The sequence below is a fragment of the Colossoma macropomum genome, unplaced genomic scaffold (genome assembly GCF_904425465.1).
Source record: "Colossoma macropomum unplaced genomic scaffold, Colossoma_macropomum, whole genome shotgun sequence".
Lineage (NCBI taxonomy): Eukaryota > Metazoa > Chordata > Actinopteri > Characiformes > Serrasalmidae > Colossoma > Colossoma macropomum.
The window spans coordinates 25,218,347-25,229,653 of NW_023494804.1; the positions used below are offsets into that span (position 1 = coordinate 25,218,347).

An 11,307-nucleotide genomic window follows, 5' to 3' on the forward strand; every position below is an offset into this window, starting at 1 on the left:
AATTCTTTTAATGTAATATTTTTTTCAATACTAGGAAGTGTGGTTACTTGTAGTTCGTTCAAGCTGGCAGCTGCCTGTACATCTGTAGTAACAGCCAAAGGGAAGTGGTGAAATTCAGGTAAAGGAAATAGATACTGTTAGTTTGACTGGATGTGAGTAAACCAGACACTTTTCGAGTGGCAATTTGTTGTATTTGTCGAAGGAATTATGTATTTTTCCTTTTTTCAATCAAGTAAATCTAAATGTGAGAACTGAGACACAGCCGAAAGACTTTAGTACAGCACTAACCACCATACTAAATTAATATTATTGAAAAAAAAGACCAAAAAGTCTTTAAGAGGTAAGATTTTTTATTATTGAGACTGAAGCACAGTGAGTGAGCATCACTGGGCATGAGCTACGATCTGTGATAGATTTTTAAAATTAACTCGCTTTGTAATGCCAGCAAGGCCATTTCTACAGACAAAGAGAAAAACTAGGGGCAAATTTCCAGTTGTTTATATACACACAAACACATACGCACGCAAAACCAAAGGCAACGTTTTTTTCAGGCTTGTGAAGGTCGTACGGGATACGCAGCAGCTGGAGTGGATTCTGTCCCAGAGATTCTTAGGAGCTCTTCTTCTCTTCAAATATGAGGTTTGCTGTGGCTTTCTTGGCTGCAAGGAAAAAATGAGAACACTTCAGTGAAGACAGGTTTAAACTATAAAATATATAAAGACAAATAAATAACTTTACAAATAATCCAATTGAAATACTGTACTAAACAAACAAAAAAAATTGTTTAAGGTTTATTTTATAAAGATGGTTCATAAGATACGATAATCCTTTCTTAGTCCCACAGTGAGGAAATTTAAAACTATATATAAACTCCGTCCTTCACATAAAATCTATTCACAAAAATTACCACTATATACATTATAAATAAAAAAAGGAAAAAAAATCTTTACACTGTAAGGACATTTCACCTGAACTGCACACAAAGTATTGATTACATTGCACAGGGTTATGGAGATAAATTCACGTCAGTTTCCATACTGAGGTGTATGAGGTCTAACGGGGGGTGGAGGAGGGTTCTACTGGGAGCAGCGCTAGTTGTACAGTCTAACAGCAGCAGGAACAAAGGACCATTTTGTGGGTTGGAATGATAAATATATATGGAGCTTTAAAGGGAAATTTCTCTGATTTTTTTAAATTTCTGCATAATTTAAATTGTTACAGAAGAAACAGTCATTTAAAGTGGTTTGATGTGAAATTCTGTTCGGGAGAAACTTAATGAGTCAGAATTGTTTACAGTGGTGGTGACAGGAACCAGACATCTAAAGCATTTACTGCCTCTAAAAGCTCTCACACACAAAATGGTTTTGGCCTAAAATATCTGTATTTTTAAATTTTAATTCATTGTGAGGACGTACATATAGGTTGCTGTAAGGCAAAATAGAACCCAAAAAGAACGTATTTTCTTAGATTTACCACTATGTGACCATTATAAACATTACTTAAAAAACTTGTGTGAGGGTTCACTAGAGGTTTTGGATAGTAAATAAAAATGACTATAATTGACATCATGACCTCTGGTTCACTAACTCAAGTTGGTACATGTCTCTAAAATGATCACATCAAATCACTCTGAATGACTGTTTATATCTCTATGATTAAATTTTGTAGTAATTTTGAAAGTTGACAAGATTCCCCTTTAAGAATACAACTGTGCCTCTTTCATCTATTTGGTGTATAAAGTAATTAAAAATATGCTTTCCTTAAAAGTACAAAACTAATGCCCCCTCCATAAATTTAACCTAATTACAAGCATAATTAAGCTCGTTTTAGAGCCGCTTTGTCAGATTCCTGAGCTAAACCCCGTTAACATGGCATTACAGGACCTGATGGGCTGTTCAAGCCTAAAAAACCCACAAATATCAGTTTTGCATGGAAGAGTGGACTGATCTGAACTGCAATCTACAGAATTAAGCAACATGTGCATCAACAGAAAACAATCGATATCTTTAGGACGTGTGCTTTTTTACATAAGGATGTGCTTAAGGGGGCACAGATTTATTTAATAAATAAGTGACGCAAGCAGCAGAAAGTGACTCCCAGAGGAGCTGGAACAACAACAACCAAAAAAAAAACAGCCCGCAGGCAAAACAAAATCCCTCATGACGGATCGGAGCGCTTCCTGGTCTTACTGTTCCTTGAATCAAAAGCCAAAGCAAAGGAGCTGAACAGAACGCAGCTCTGTTAGAATAGAAGTGGCGTTTTTACCCTCGTCTTTAAACTTGTCTGCAGCCTCTGACGCTTTGTCTTTGATGTCCTTCACTACATCATCAATCTTGGCCTCGTTCCTCAGGAAGAAAGGGCGGATGATGCGCGTGTAGATCAAGATGGAGCCGTTAGAGGGAGTCGGGGCCATGCACCAAACCAGGAAGGCACACTAAAGGCACAAAAAACCACAACACATCACCACCTAATCTGGAACATATGACATCAGAGACAACACTATATAAGACATATTTCGCTTAGAGGTTTTGCATATTTGCTTTCACTAATCCATGAACATAATTAAGCTGTAATTATGAAAATATGTGATGTATTTAAGAATTGCGTTAGGATACAATAAAGCACTGTAGACAGAAACTCCATTGTAGAAGAACACTGAGCTGTTTTTTGAGCTGATTTTGTAACTTGCATGACTGAAAGAAATCTGGTTTAGTTTTCCTCACTGTGCCCATTCCACCAGCTTTCATTTCAACATTCTATTCTAGGTTTACTTTAAAGGAGGAGGAATAAATCAGTTGTCTTAAGGACACAGCCCAGTCAAACAGTCTTATCCCAACCTTTACTCCTGTCTTAGCAAACAAACCTTCGTTACTATTGACAAAAACTTCTCAATACAAAAGAGCTTCTCAGCACAGGCCAAATATTATCTGATAGATCAGCATTCCTACACTGACATGCTGAGCGAAAACAAACCATGAAGATTGGGACGTTACACCTACACTCATACGGGGGGTGATCTCCTGAAATGTTATTATCTAGATAAATTCACAGTACACTGTACTGAGCACATCACAGTTACTGTCAGAACAATACGTAATATGATGGCTAATAGGATGCTGCATCTAATGCACCACTGTTCAAAAGTTTGTATCAATGTTTTCAATCAAATGAATCCCATTTGGTTGCAGATGTGTAAATAAGTGTATGAAATGATTCTAATATGTCTTCATAAATTTCAAATAATAGGAGAAAATAATGTTAACAATTATTTTAGTTGTGTTCAGAATGATGAACAGAGCTGTAAATGGTTCTATAATTACTGAGAAAACTGTATATCATTGAGAATTACATTATAATAAAAATTAACATCCATGCCTCATATTTCAAAAGTGCTAAAGCAGATACCTTCATAGTAAATTAATTTATATGGATAATTACATTATAGCGTTTATCATTTTATAATTTCTTGTTCCCAAAATACTTCAATAAAACATCAAACAAAGTAATGGTGTGTTGTTTATAATATATAAATCTACACTGTGCAACATATTATTGTATATAAAATCAACAAATAGAAGTTATTACACAATTTAGAATGATTGTGTGTATTTTTATACCACTATTTGCAGTCACTTATAATAATAATAATTGTTAACCAGTAATATCTTATACAGTGTAGATTGAAATACTATCAATTAGACACCAAAAAATAAACTGATGGTTTATTCACAATTTAAAATATTTTGGGAACAACAAGAATATATGGTAATAAGTTAGCAAAAATATTGCTGAAGAAGTGTAATTTTCTATTAACATTAATTTCCTGACATAAAATAAATATCTCTGTCTGAATAGTGAGATTTGGTCACTGTTTTTTAAAAGAGTCATTCTGGATATGAATTTTATTATAAGTTCATTCACAATGCTATACAGCTTTTTCATTAATTATTACGAAATCATCTACAGCTTCAATTGTATGCAAAGGTTTGGGCGCCTCTGGTCAAATGACATGTTTTAGTTGATTTTCTAAGTGAAAATAAGTGACCACATCCTCTACAGAGAACATACATCTGCATATTTTAATCCACAATTACTATTTATTTGCCGAATTTAACATATTTAAGAAAATTAAACATGCCTGTGCAAAAGTTACAGCACATTTTACGTTATATTTTTTTCAACAAGTTAAACCTAGAAAGTAAGTAGAAACCATGCACTAAAATTTGTAAAAGCCATATTTAAGTTTGTCCCCTGGAGAGGGTGTGTTAACTTTTCTCACTTAGAAAACCAACTTGTTTAGACTTTTGCATTCACTTTTATAAATGATATAATACTCATCAAGGCTGTTTTGCTGGTGCAGTGCGTATCTATTAGAAAATCGCACAGAAATTAAATATCCAAATATGTATTACACATCATAAAGATGTCAAAGTATTGTGATATTACAGTGCTGCCATATTGCCCACCCTAATAGACACACTTACCTTTCCCATGTAGTAGAATGGAAACCAGGACAGGAAAATATCAGCAAAGAACTCAGCCACACTGAACACTCCGTACACAACCCAGTAGGTGAGCCATTTTGTGTCGTCCTCTTTGTCTGTGCTTTCAATGGCTTTGATACTGCAAATAAGAGGGTGGGTTTGTGTGTTAGGCTAATGCGAGACAAATACAGTCACAGGTAAAAGATATGTGGCCTTTTTCTTCCTCATACTTCAACCTTGTATTTTGTCATGGCTTCTTCTTAAAACAATAACAACACTGCATTTTGAATTCCAAACGTGCGAACAAGCAGATATTTATCTTCAGGCTTATTTGCGTTGCTGTGACTTGTCCATTGATTCAGTTTTGTGTGTGAAATAAAGGGCAAGTAAAGGCATGAACTAACGGCATGAACTTTGTACATGGAAGAAGTCCCGGTATGGGGACACACTGTGAGCAATAACTACAATTATGTGCTGCATATGGAGTTAACTAAGAGTTGGCCCAGCCATAGCTGTATCAGACACAGATGAGTCACAAGAGCGCTCTGTGGTTTAGCCTGCGTAGACTAAATTTTACAGAAAATGCACAGCTCGGTTGCTGTGCGACAGAATAAACACTTTTTTCCTTCTTCAGAATGCTGCTTGTGTAAGACATATAAGTCTATACCACATGTGCCAAATGTCCACCACATTTAAAGCCACACTGTTGGTGCTTCCTGTCTAGTTCTGGGTGTGCCAACTGCATTTATATGACCTGGACTAAGCTAGGCTGTTGTCTTCTAGGTTTAATGTGCCTAGAAAACAGATTTGCATTTGCATTAACAGTTTCTTTACATCATTATCTTTGGTATTACTGTAATGAAGAAATATCCTGTTTAGCTTCTGCATTTTAGATGACTGTACTGAATCCTAGCACACTGAGAGTGAGCTAGTAATAAAATATGAAAATTACCTGACAACACGCAAATTCACATTGTAATAACCATATCTACCAGTGTAATAAGCATACCTAACATTATAATTACTGCTGTAACACATTAGACGTACAAGGTTTTATATGCTTGACATTTGCATCTAACAGATAATAACATTTGCTACAACATTTGATGTTTCAGTAGGTGAGAAGACAACTTAGAAGCAACTACAGTCCATATTATTTTAACTAAGGATGTAACAGTTTTAACACAGTATCGAAAAAATAAAAAAATGAACATTCAAAAGATCATGCTGATATTCCTACAGGAAATCATTACAAAGACAAAACAGGGCATCACACATCATGCTATGCAAAATATACATTAAACCAGCTGCCTTTCTTCTGCCAGTAATGTACAAAGTTCAAAAGCAACCTGGCTTGTCTTTATCACATCAATATCTGCACTTAACACATGGAGTGTAATTTATATACCCTGTATTGAATGACCCAGTGATGTATATGATTTGGTTTTGTAGTTATGCAGGGCCTGATGAAGCAAAGCTGCTCTACAGACTAGGATTCAATTCCCTTCCTGGGCAAGACACCAAATTTTCACCTGCTTTGTAACATGACTGAAACTGCAAGTCACTCGGGATAAGGGCATCTGCCAAATGCTGTAATGTTCATTTAAAATAGGAAATGTGGTACAATCCAGAGTTTTGACTACTTGTACTTCTTAGTACAATATACAGAAATTGAGTAAACAAGAAAAGCTATTCTGGAGGGTTTTTTTTTTTGGCTTAACTTTTTTACAATACTTACGCTGTCTCCCGTTTGCTGTTTTTTATGGACGCCACTATCAATGACCAATTCACCAATTAATTTATTCAGTTTTTGAAAGAGCAACTTAGTTACAGTTCATGCTTGGTGTCAGACTCAGGGGTACATTTTGCACATATTTTAATTGTGATTTTGTCCCATTTTTCACTTATGGGGGGTTAAAACTGGAGACAGTTTGAAACAGTTTAGGTTGTTGTACTGTTTCTAGCTCTGCTGGACTGTTTTACAAGATTAAAGGATACAGTATTAAAGGACACACTTCTTTGCACTCCATTGTTTTGCAAAACAATCTGTCACACCCAGAACCAGCGTCACTAGATCTGCTCCAGAGAACAGACTGGATGTTTAAGGCCTTCCAGTGTGGCTCTGTACAAGGCCTTACTCGGGCTGGGAGGGACGAAGCTGAGGTTACCATCTTATCCGCGCGCTTCATACTGGAATCTTCCGTTCCACCTTAAATGGTACAGCGGTAACAGTCTGGCGCCTGTACACAATGCACAGAATGCTCAAGGCGCCAGGATGTCACTGCTGCAACATTTAAGGTGGAACGGAATAGGAACAAACTAGGAAGCCAACTCGAGCCTCGTTTGGGTGGGTGACGCGCATGGCAGTAAGGGCTCATATTTCAGCGGGAGGTGATTTTTCCATCGTCACAGTCGACACGAAAAGTAAGCAAAAGATCGGTACTCACGATATGTACGCAGGGTAGACGAATCCGATGAGGTTGCACAACAGGGAAGCGCCATAACCCACCACGAGGTAAACGGCAATCAGAGCGATGACAGCTGCAACACAAACGCAGCTTAAAGCATCTCCAACACAACACAAGGCCAGACTCTAACACCACCACCACAACAACACAGCTCGGGTCACTTCACTGTGTCCCAAAGAGAACAACCACACTAAAGACTGCTTCTCCGCCAAAAGCACTTAGACAGAAACAGATGCTTCCCCCAAAAAAAACCGAGGCTGAAGTTGGCGCCCTATTCGCCAGCTTCTTGGCAGATTTTCCCGTTCCACCTTAAATGCTGCGGCAGTTACATTCTGGTGCCTCACCCGTTATAATAACTGCTGCACCATTTAAGGTGGAACGGGAAAATTCGAACATGAATCTGGCGATTAGGAAGCCAACAGCAGGAACTTAGCTCACCGATGGCGATGTATGTTCGCTTCACTCCTGTTTTGGCCTCTATCTTCGCCAAAACGTCGGTCAGGAGATTTTTCTCGTACAGGAACTTCTCGAATCTATCTTTTAGACCCTGAGCCATGTTTAATCGTACGTGTCGGCTTTGTTCGGCAGTCAAGTTAACTTCATGAGCTGCAGTCAGTCAGACAGTCTCTCCTCCTACTGTAGAGCTGATGCCTCCTCAGACTGGCTGAATCTGACGTCATGGCAGCGGGTCTCTCGCGCAGCCACACCCTTCCCTAATCAATATTTACCCACCGCCGCACACTCGGACTCCTACTGCTCACGCCTAACTAGATTACTGCTACACGAGGTGAACTGCACTACTAATGCCTTAAAGGGAAATTCCACCAACATCTCAAAATTTCTGAATAATTCAGTCCTTGAGATGTAAACAGAGTGGTTTGATGTGAAGTGGTTGATTGCAGAGACTCTGGTTTCTTTACAGTGGTAGTGATAGGAACCAGGAGTCACCATGTCTACAGCACAAATAGCCATTTTATGTACAAAATGTTAAAAAAAAACTACGTCTTCTAAGTTTTTATATGTCATGTTAATGATGGTAAAAGAGTCATAAATCAGAAAAAGTCTTCTTTGGCTATGCTTTGCCTTACGACACCGTGCTTGTACCCCTCCACCACCATAATCATGGATAAAAATAAATGGATTAAAATACACTTCGCGCCAAAACTTTATCACAAATCAATGTGTCGTCAGGCCATGCATCTGTAACCATTTCACGTCTATGACGGAGCTTTCAGAGGCATTAAACTCTTCAGACGTCTAGTTCCTTTCACCCCCGCTGTGAAGAGTTCTGACTCAGCAAGTTTCTCTGGAGCTGAGCGTTTCACAGCAAACCACTCAGAATGTGTTTACAACTCAACCGTTTAAATATGTAGATTTTTTTTAAAAATCGGTGGAGTTCCCCTTTGATTGGGAAACGCTGTAGTGTCAAAAATACATCTACATGTCTAAAACACGTGAGCATCAACCAGTATGTACATCAGTTTAATATTTATGCTTTCAAATTAAGAGAGAGCTCTTATAGTGATATGATATCTTATCATCCATCTTGGTTTCCCTTTTATCAAAGAAGTCGCGTTGGTAAGAAGTGAGAGCTGATTGGTCGCTCCATGGCAACGTCAGCGCGCAGCAACGGAGCTGAGCCGCCGCCATTTTGGACTGAAGGGGACTTTTATTGGGCCTCTTAATCTGCATTTAGAGACTCATTCGTACAGTTCTATCTAACATTCTCAGTTAAATCTAATACACATACAAAACTATACACAGAGGCCATTACACAGAGATAATTACAAATCCATCCAACAAGTACATCGTCTTTTTAACTTTCTTGCTCATGGAAAACTTAATATAATCAACATAAATCAGAAAGGCTGTTATGAAAACACTAAAACATGGATTAAATTAACACCACATCGTTTCATGACTGTGATATTTACCTAGTGTCAGTTATGTAACTTTCATTTTAGGGTTATTTCTATGAAAATGTAGTAACACATCTGACATACCCAAAAACAAATTCTTTTTAAGCCTTACATTTAGGAATTGAACTGTCTCATGGCAGAACAAAGATACAATGGGACATTTAAGAAGATATGCTCAATAGTTTCCCTTTCTGCATTGCAAAATTAACAGCTAATCTATATTTAATCTGAATCTCTCCAAAGTAACTTTAGCATGATAAATTCTATGTATAATTTTAAAAATGACCTCTTTGGTTTTATTCGTAATACAATATCAACTGAGTACAAGCCAAGTATCTTCCCATATTAGGTCAGGAAACAGTGAGATCCAGATTTGTCATTATATAATTATAATATCAATGCTATCCAGAAGCACAAGCACTTGGATATTGTGCTATAAACTGTATTATAACACATGATATGGTCTTTAAACAAAGACAAACTCTTCAACATCAAATGTTGACTTTGTTTTCATAGTCAGTGATCTTATTAAACATTTTAACACCTGAATCTCTTACAAAAATTGAACTTACACAGAAACATTAGTGCTACTCATACAATATATACTGCATATGAGTTATTTTTTAAAAAATCTTATTGCGCTTCTGGTTTGGCTGTAAGATTCACCGATTTTGAGTGCACAAGATGTGATGAATTCTGATCCGTATGAACAGTTTAACCATGTAAATGACTGACTTTTCGTAGCTCTCTATGTCCCACATTCCCCCTGCACTCACTCACAATCTCCATGCTACTAGTAAATAGCTTCCTTCCCAGGCCAACTATGTGGATAATTGAGCTGATCTTTTTTCGGAAGTTAGTCTCCAGGGCTATGAATAAATCCACCAGTGCCAGGCTGGACATTTTAAGGTCCTTCTCTCCTAAGTTGAGGTCAGTGTACTATTTGTCCTCGAGGAATGTGTATCATGAATCAGCCGGGATATCTGTGGTCAAGATTTTACACTCCTTACACGGACCATCTTTACTGCCTGCAAATGTCCCCACAAGTTTACTGCTCATATATCCAGCCATGTAAACAAGTACACTTCCATCAAGGTCAAAGGTAGATGTTGCTGAAACTGGTGCCGTCATCTCACTCAGCAGGTCTGGGATGCATTTAGGTAGGACTCCCTCAGGGAGGTCAGACACCAGCCCAGCATCACTGTTCTGGAAAAAACAAACAAAAAAAACATACAAATATTATCCATGAGCTCTACCCAATGAAATATGCCACAAAAAATTAAACGTATTATGATGATAATAAGATGACTGGCTCTGTCACCAAGTGCTTGCTCAAAGGGAATCAATAGAGTTTTCTATTTAATAATTAATTATTAAATTAAATAAAATAATTAATAATTGCACTGTGAAAAGTGTCCTGAGATGACTGATTTGATTTGTGATTTAGTGCTATATAAATTTAATTTCAGTACTTATTATTTAAATATTTATCATTTCATTAAAATTAAGATGTTAATTAAATGCTGTGGTATGTACAGTATATTTTACAGGTTGCTTTTTTTTTGTTGTATGTAAGTATATATTTTATAGTCTGTTAACCAGAGTCTGTGATGGACTGTCGGCTTGTCCAGGATGTTTCTTGCCTTCCACCCAACGACTGCTGGAATAGGCTCCAGCACCACCACGGCCCAGGAAGATAAGCAGCATAGATAATGTGTGTGTGTGTGACTGACTGACTGACTGTCTATTGAATAGTCCATTTGCTCCTCCACCTGGCTCCTCCTGTATTACGAGTGACTGCTGGATCTGCATTTACCCGCATGGTGCCTATCTCAGCTACTCCACAGTCAGTTGTCACTCTAGCATAGCTCTGTTCATCCATAATCTTCTCAGTATTGAAGGTGTTCCTGGGACTATCCTGGGAGGTATAGCAATGTTCAACGGAGATCTGCTCTGCATCAGTGATGACCTGGGCGCTCTCCTGGGAGGCATTTGTGCTAAACTGCAGCAAAATCTGTCAAGGTCTTGTTCACAGTTGGTCTTCTCTGAATTGTTAAACATCTATCCAGTAGCCACAGCCCGGTATTCACACTCAAACTCAGAGCAGACCTCATCTTTTTTATTATTGTTTATTATTTTTTTTTATTTATTTTAAACAATCATGTACAGGATAAATGTACAGCTCCAACTGCATCTTGGAAGAATTAAACATACAGACGTATACTGAACCTAATAAAGGACAATACATACGTCCACACCTAAATAACAAAGTAACAAAATTGAAAAAAAAAACAAAAAAACAAATAAAATAAGAAAAAGATACATAATTTTAAAAAGTAAGAAAAATTATCAAGTAACTAATAATATGTTTGACCGGTATCTTTGTCAGACACGGATATGATCTATGTTACTTAATTTTGTTCTGTTGCATTTGTA

The 11,307-nt window shown here is 37.3% G+C and overlaps 1 protein-coding gene across 1 annotated transcript; it reads right to left on the minus strand.

Moving 5' to 3' along the window:
• Window positions 1-332: 332 nt before the first annotated feature.
• On the minus strand, window positions 333-7,696 carry reep5 (receptor accessory protein 5). The gene is made up of 5 exons (XM_036595474.1): window positions 7,391-7,696; window positions 6,932-7,025; window positions 4,485-4,623; window positions 2,266-2,434; window positions 333-659 (listed from the first exon to the last, which is right to left on the minus strand). Exons 1-5 carry the CDS (start codon window positions 7,506-7,508, stop codon window positions 610-612), a joined length of 570 nt encoding a protein of 189 aa, XP_036451367.1. The 5' UTR covers window positions 7,509-7,696; the 3' UTR covers window positions 333-609.
• Window positions 7,697-11,307: the final 3,611 nt, after the last annotated feature.

What these genes read in the sequence shown, in the direction of transcription:
- reep5 (XM_036595474.1), bottom strand. Translation starts at nt 7,508, where the DNA reads ATGGCTCAGGGTCTAAAAGATAGATTCGAGAAGTTCCTGTACGAGAAA. An exon ending in GCGAACATACATCGCCATCG is followed by an intron (nt 7,026 to 7,390) that starts GTGAGCTAAGTT and finishes TTTGTGTTGCAG; the next exon opens with CTGTCATCGCTCTGATTGCC. An exon ending in GTCTACCCTGCGTACATATC is followed by an intron (nt 4,624 to 6,931) that starts GTGAGTACCGAT and finishes TCTTATTTGCAG; the next exon opens with TATCAAAGCCATTGAAAGCA.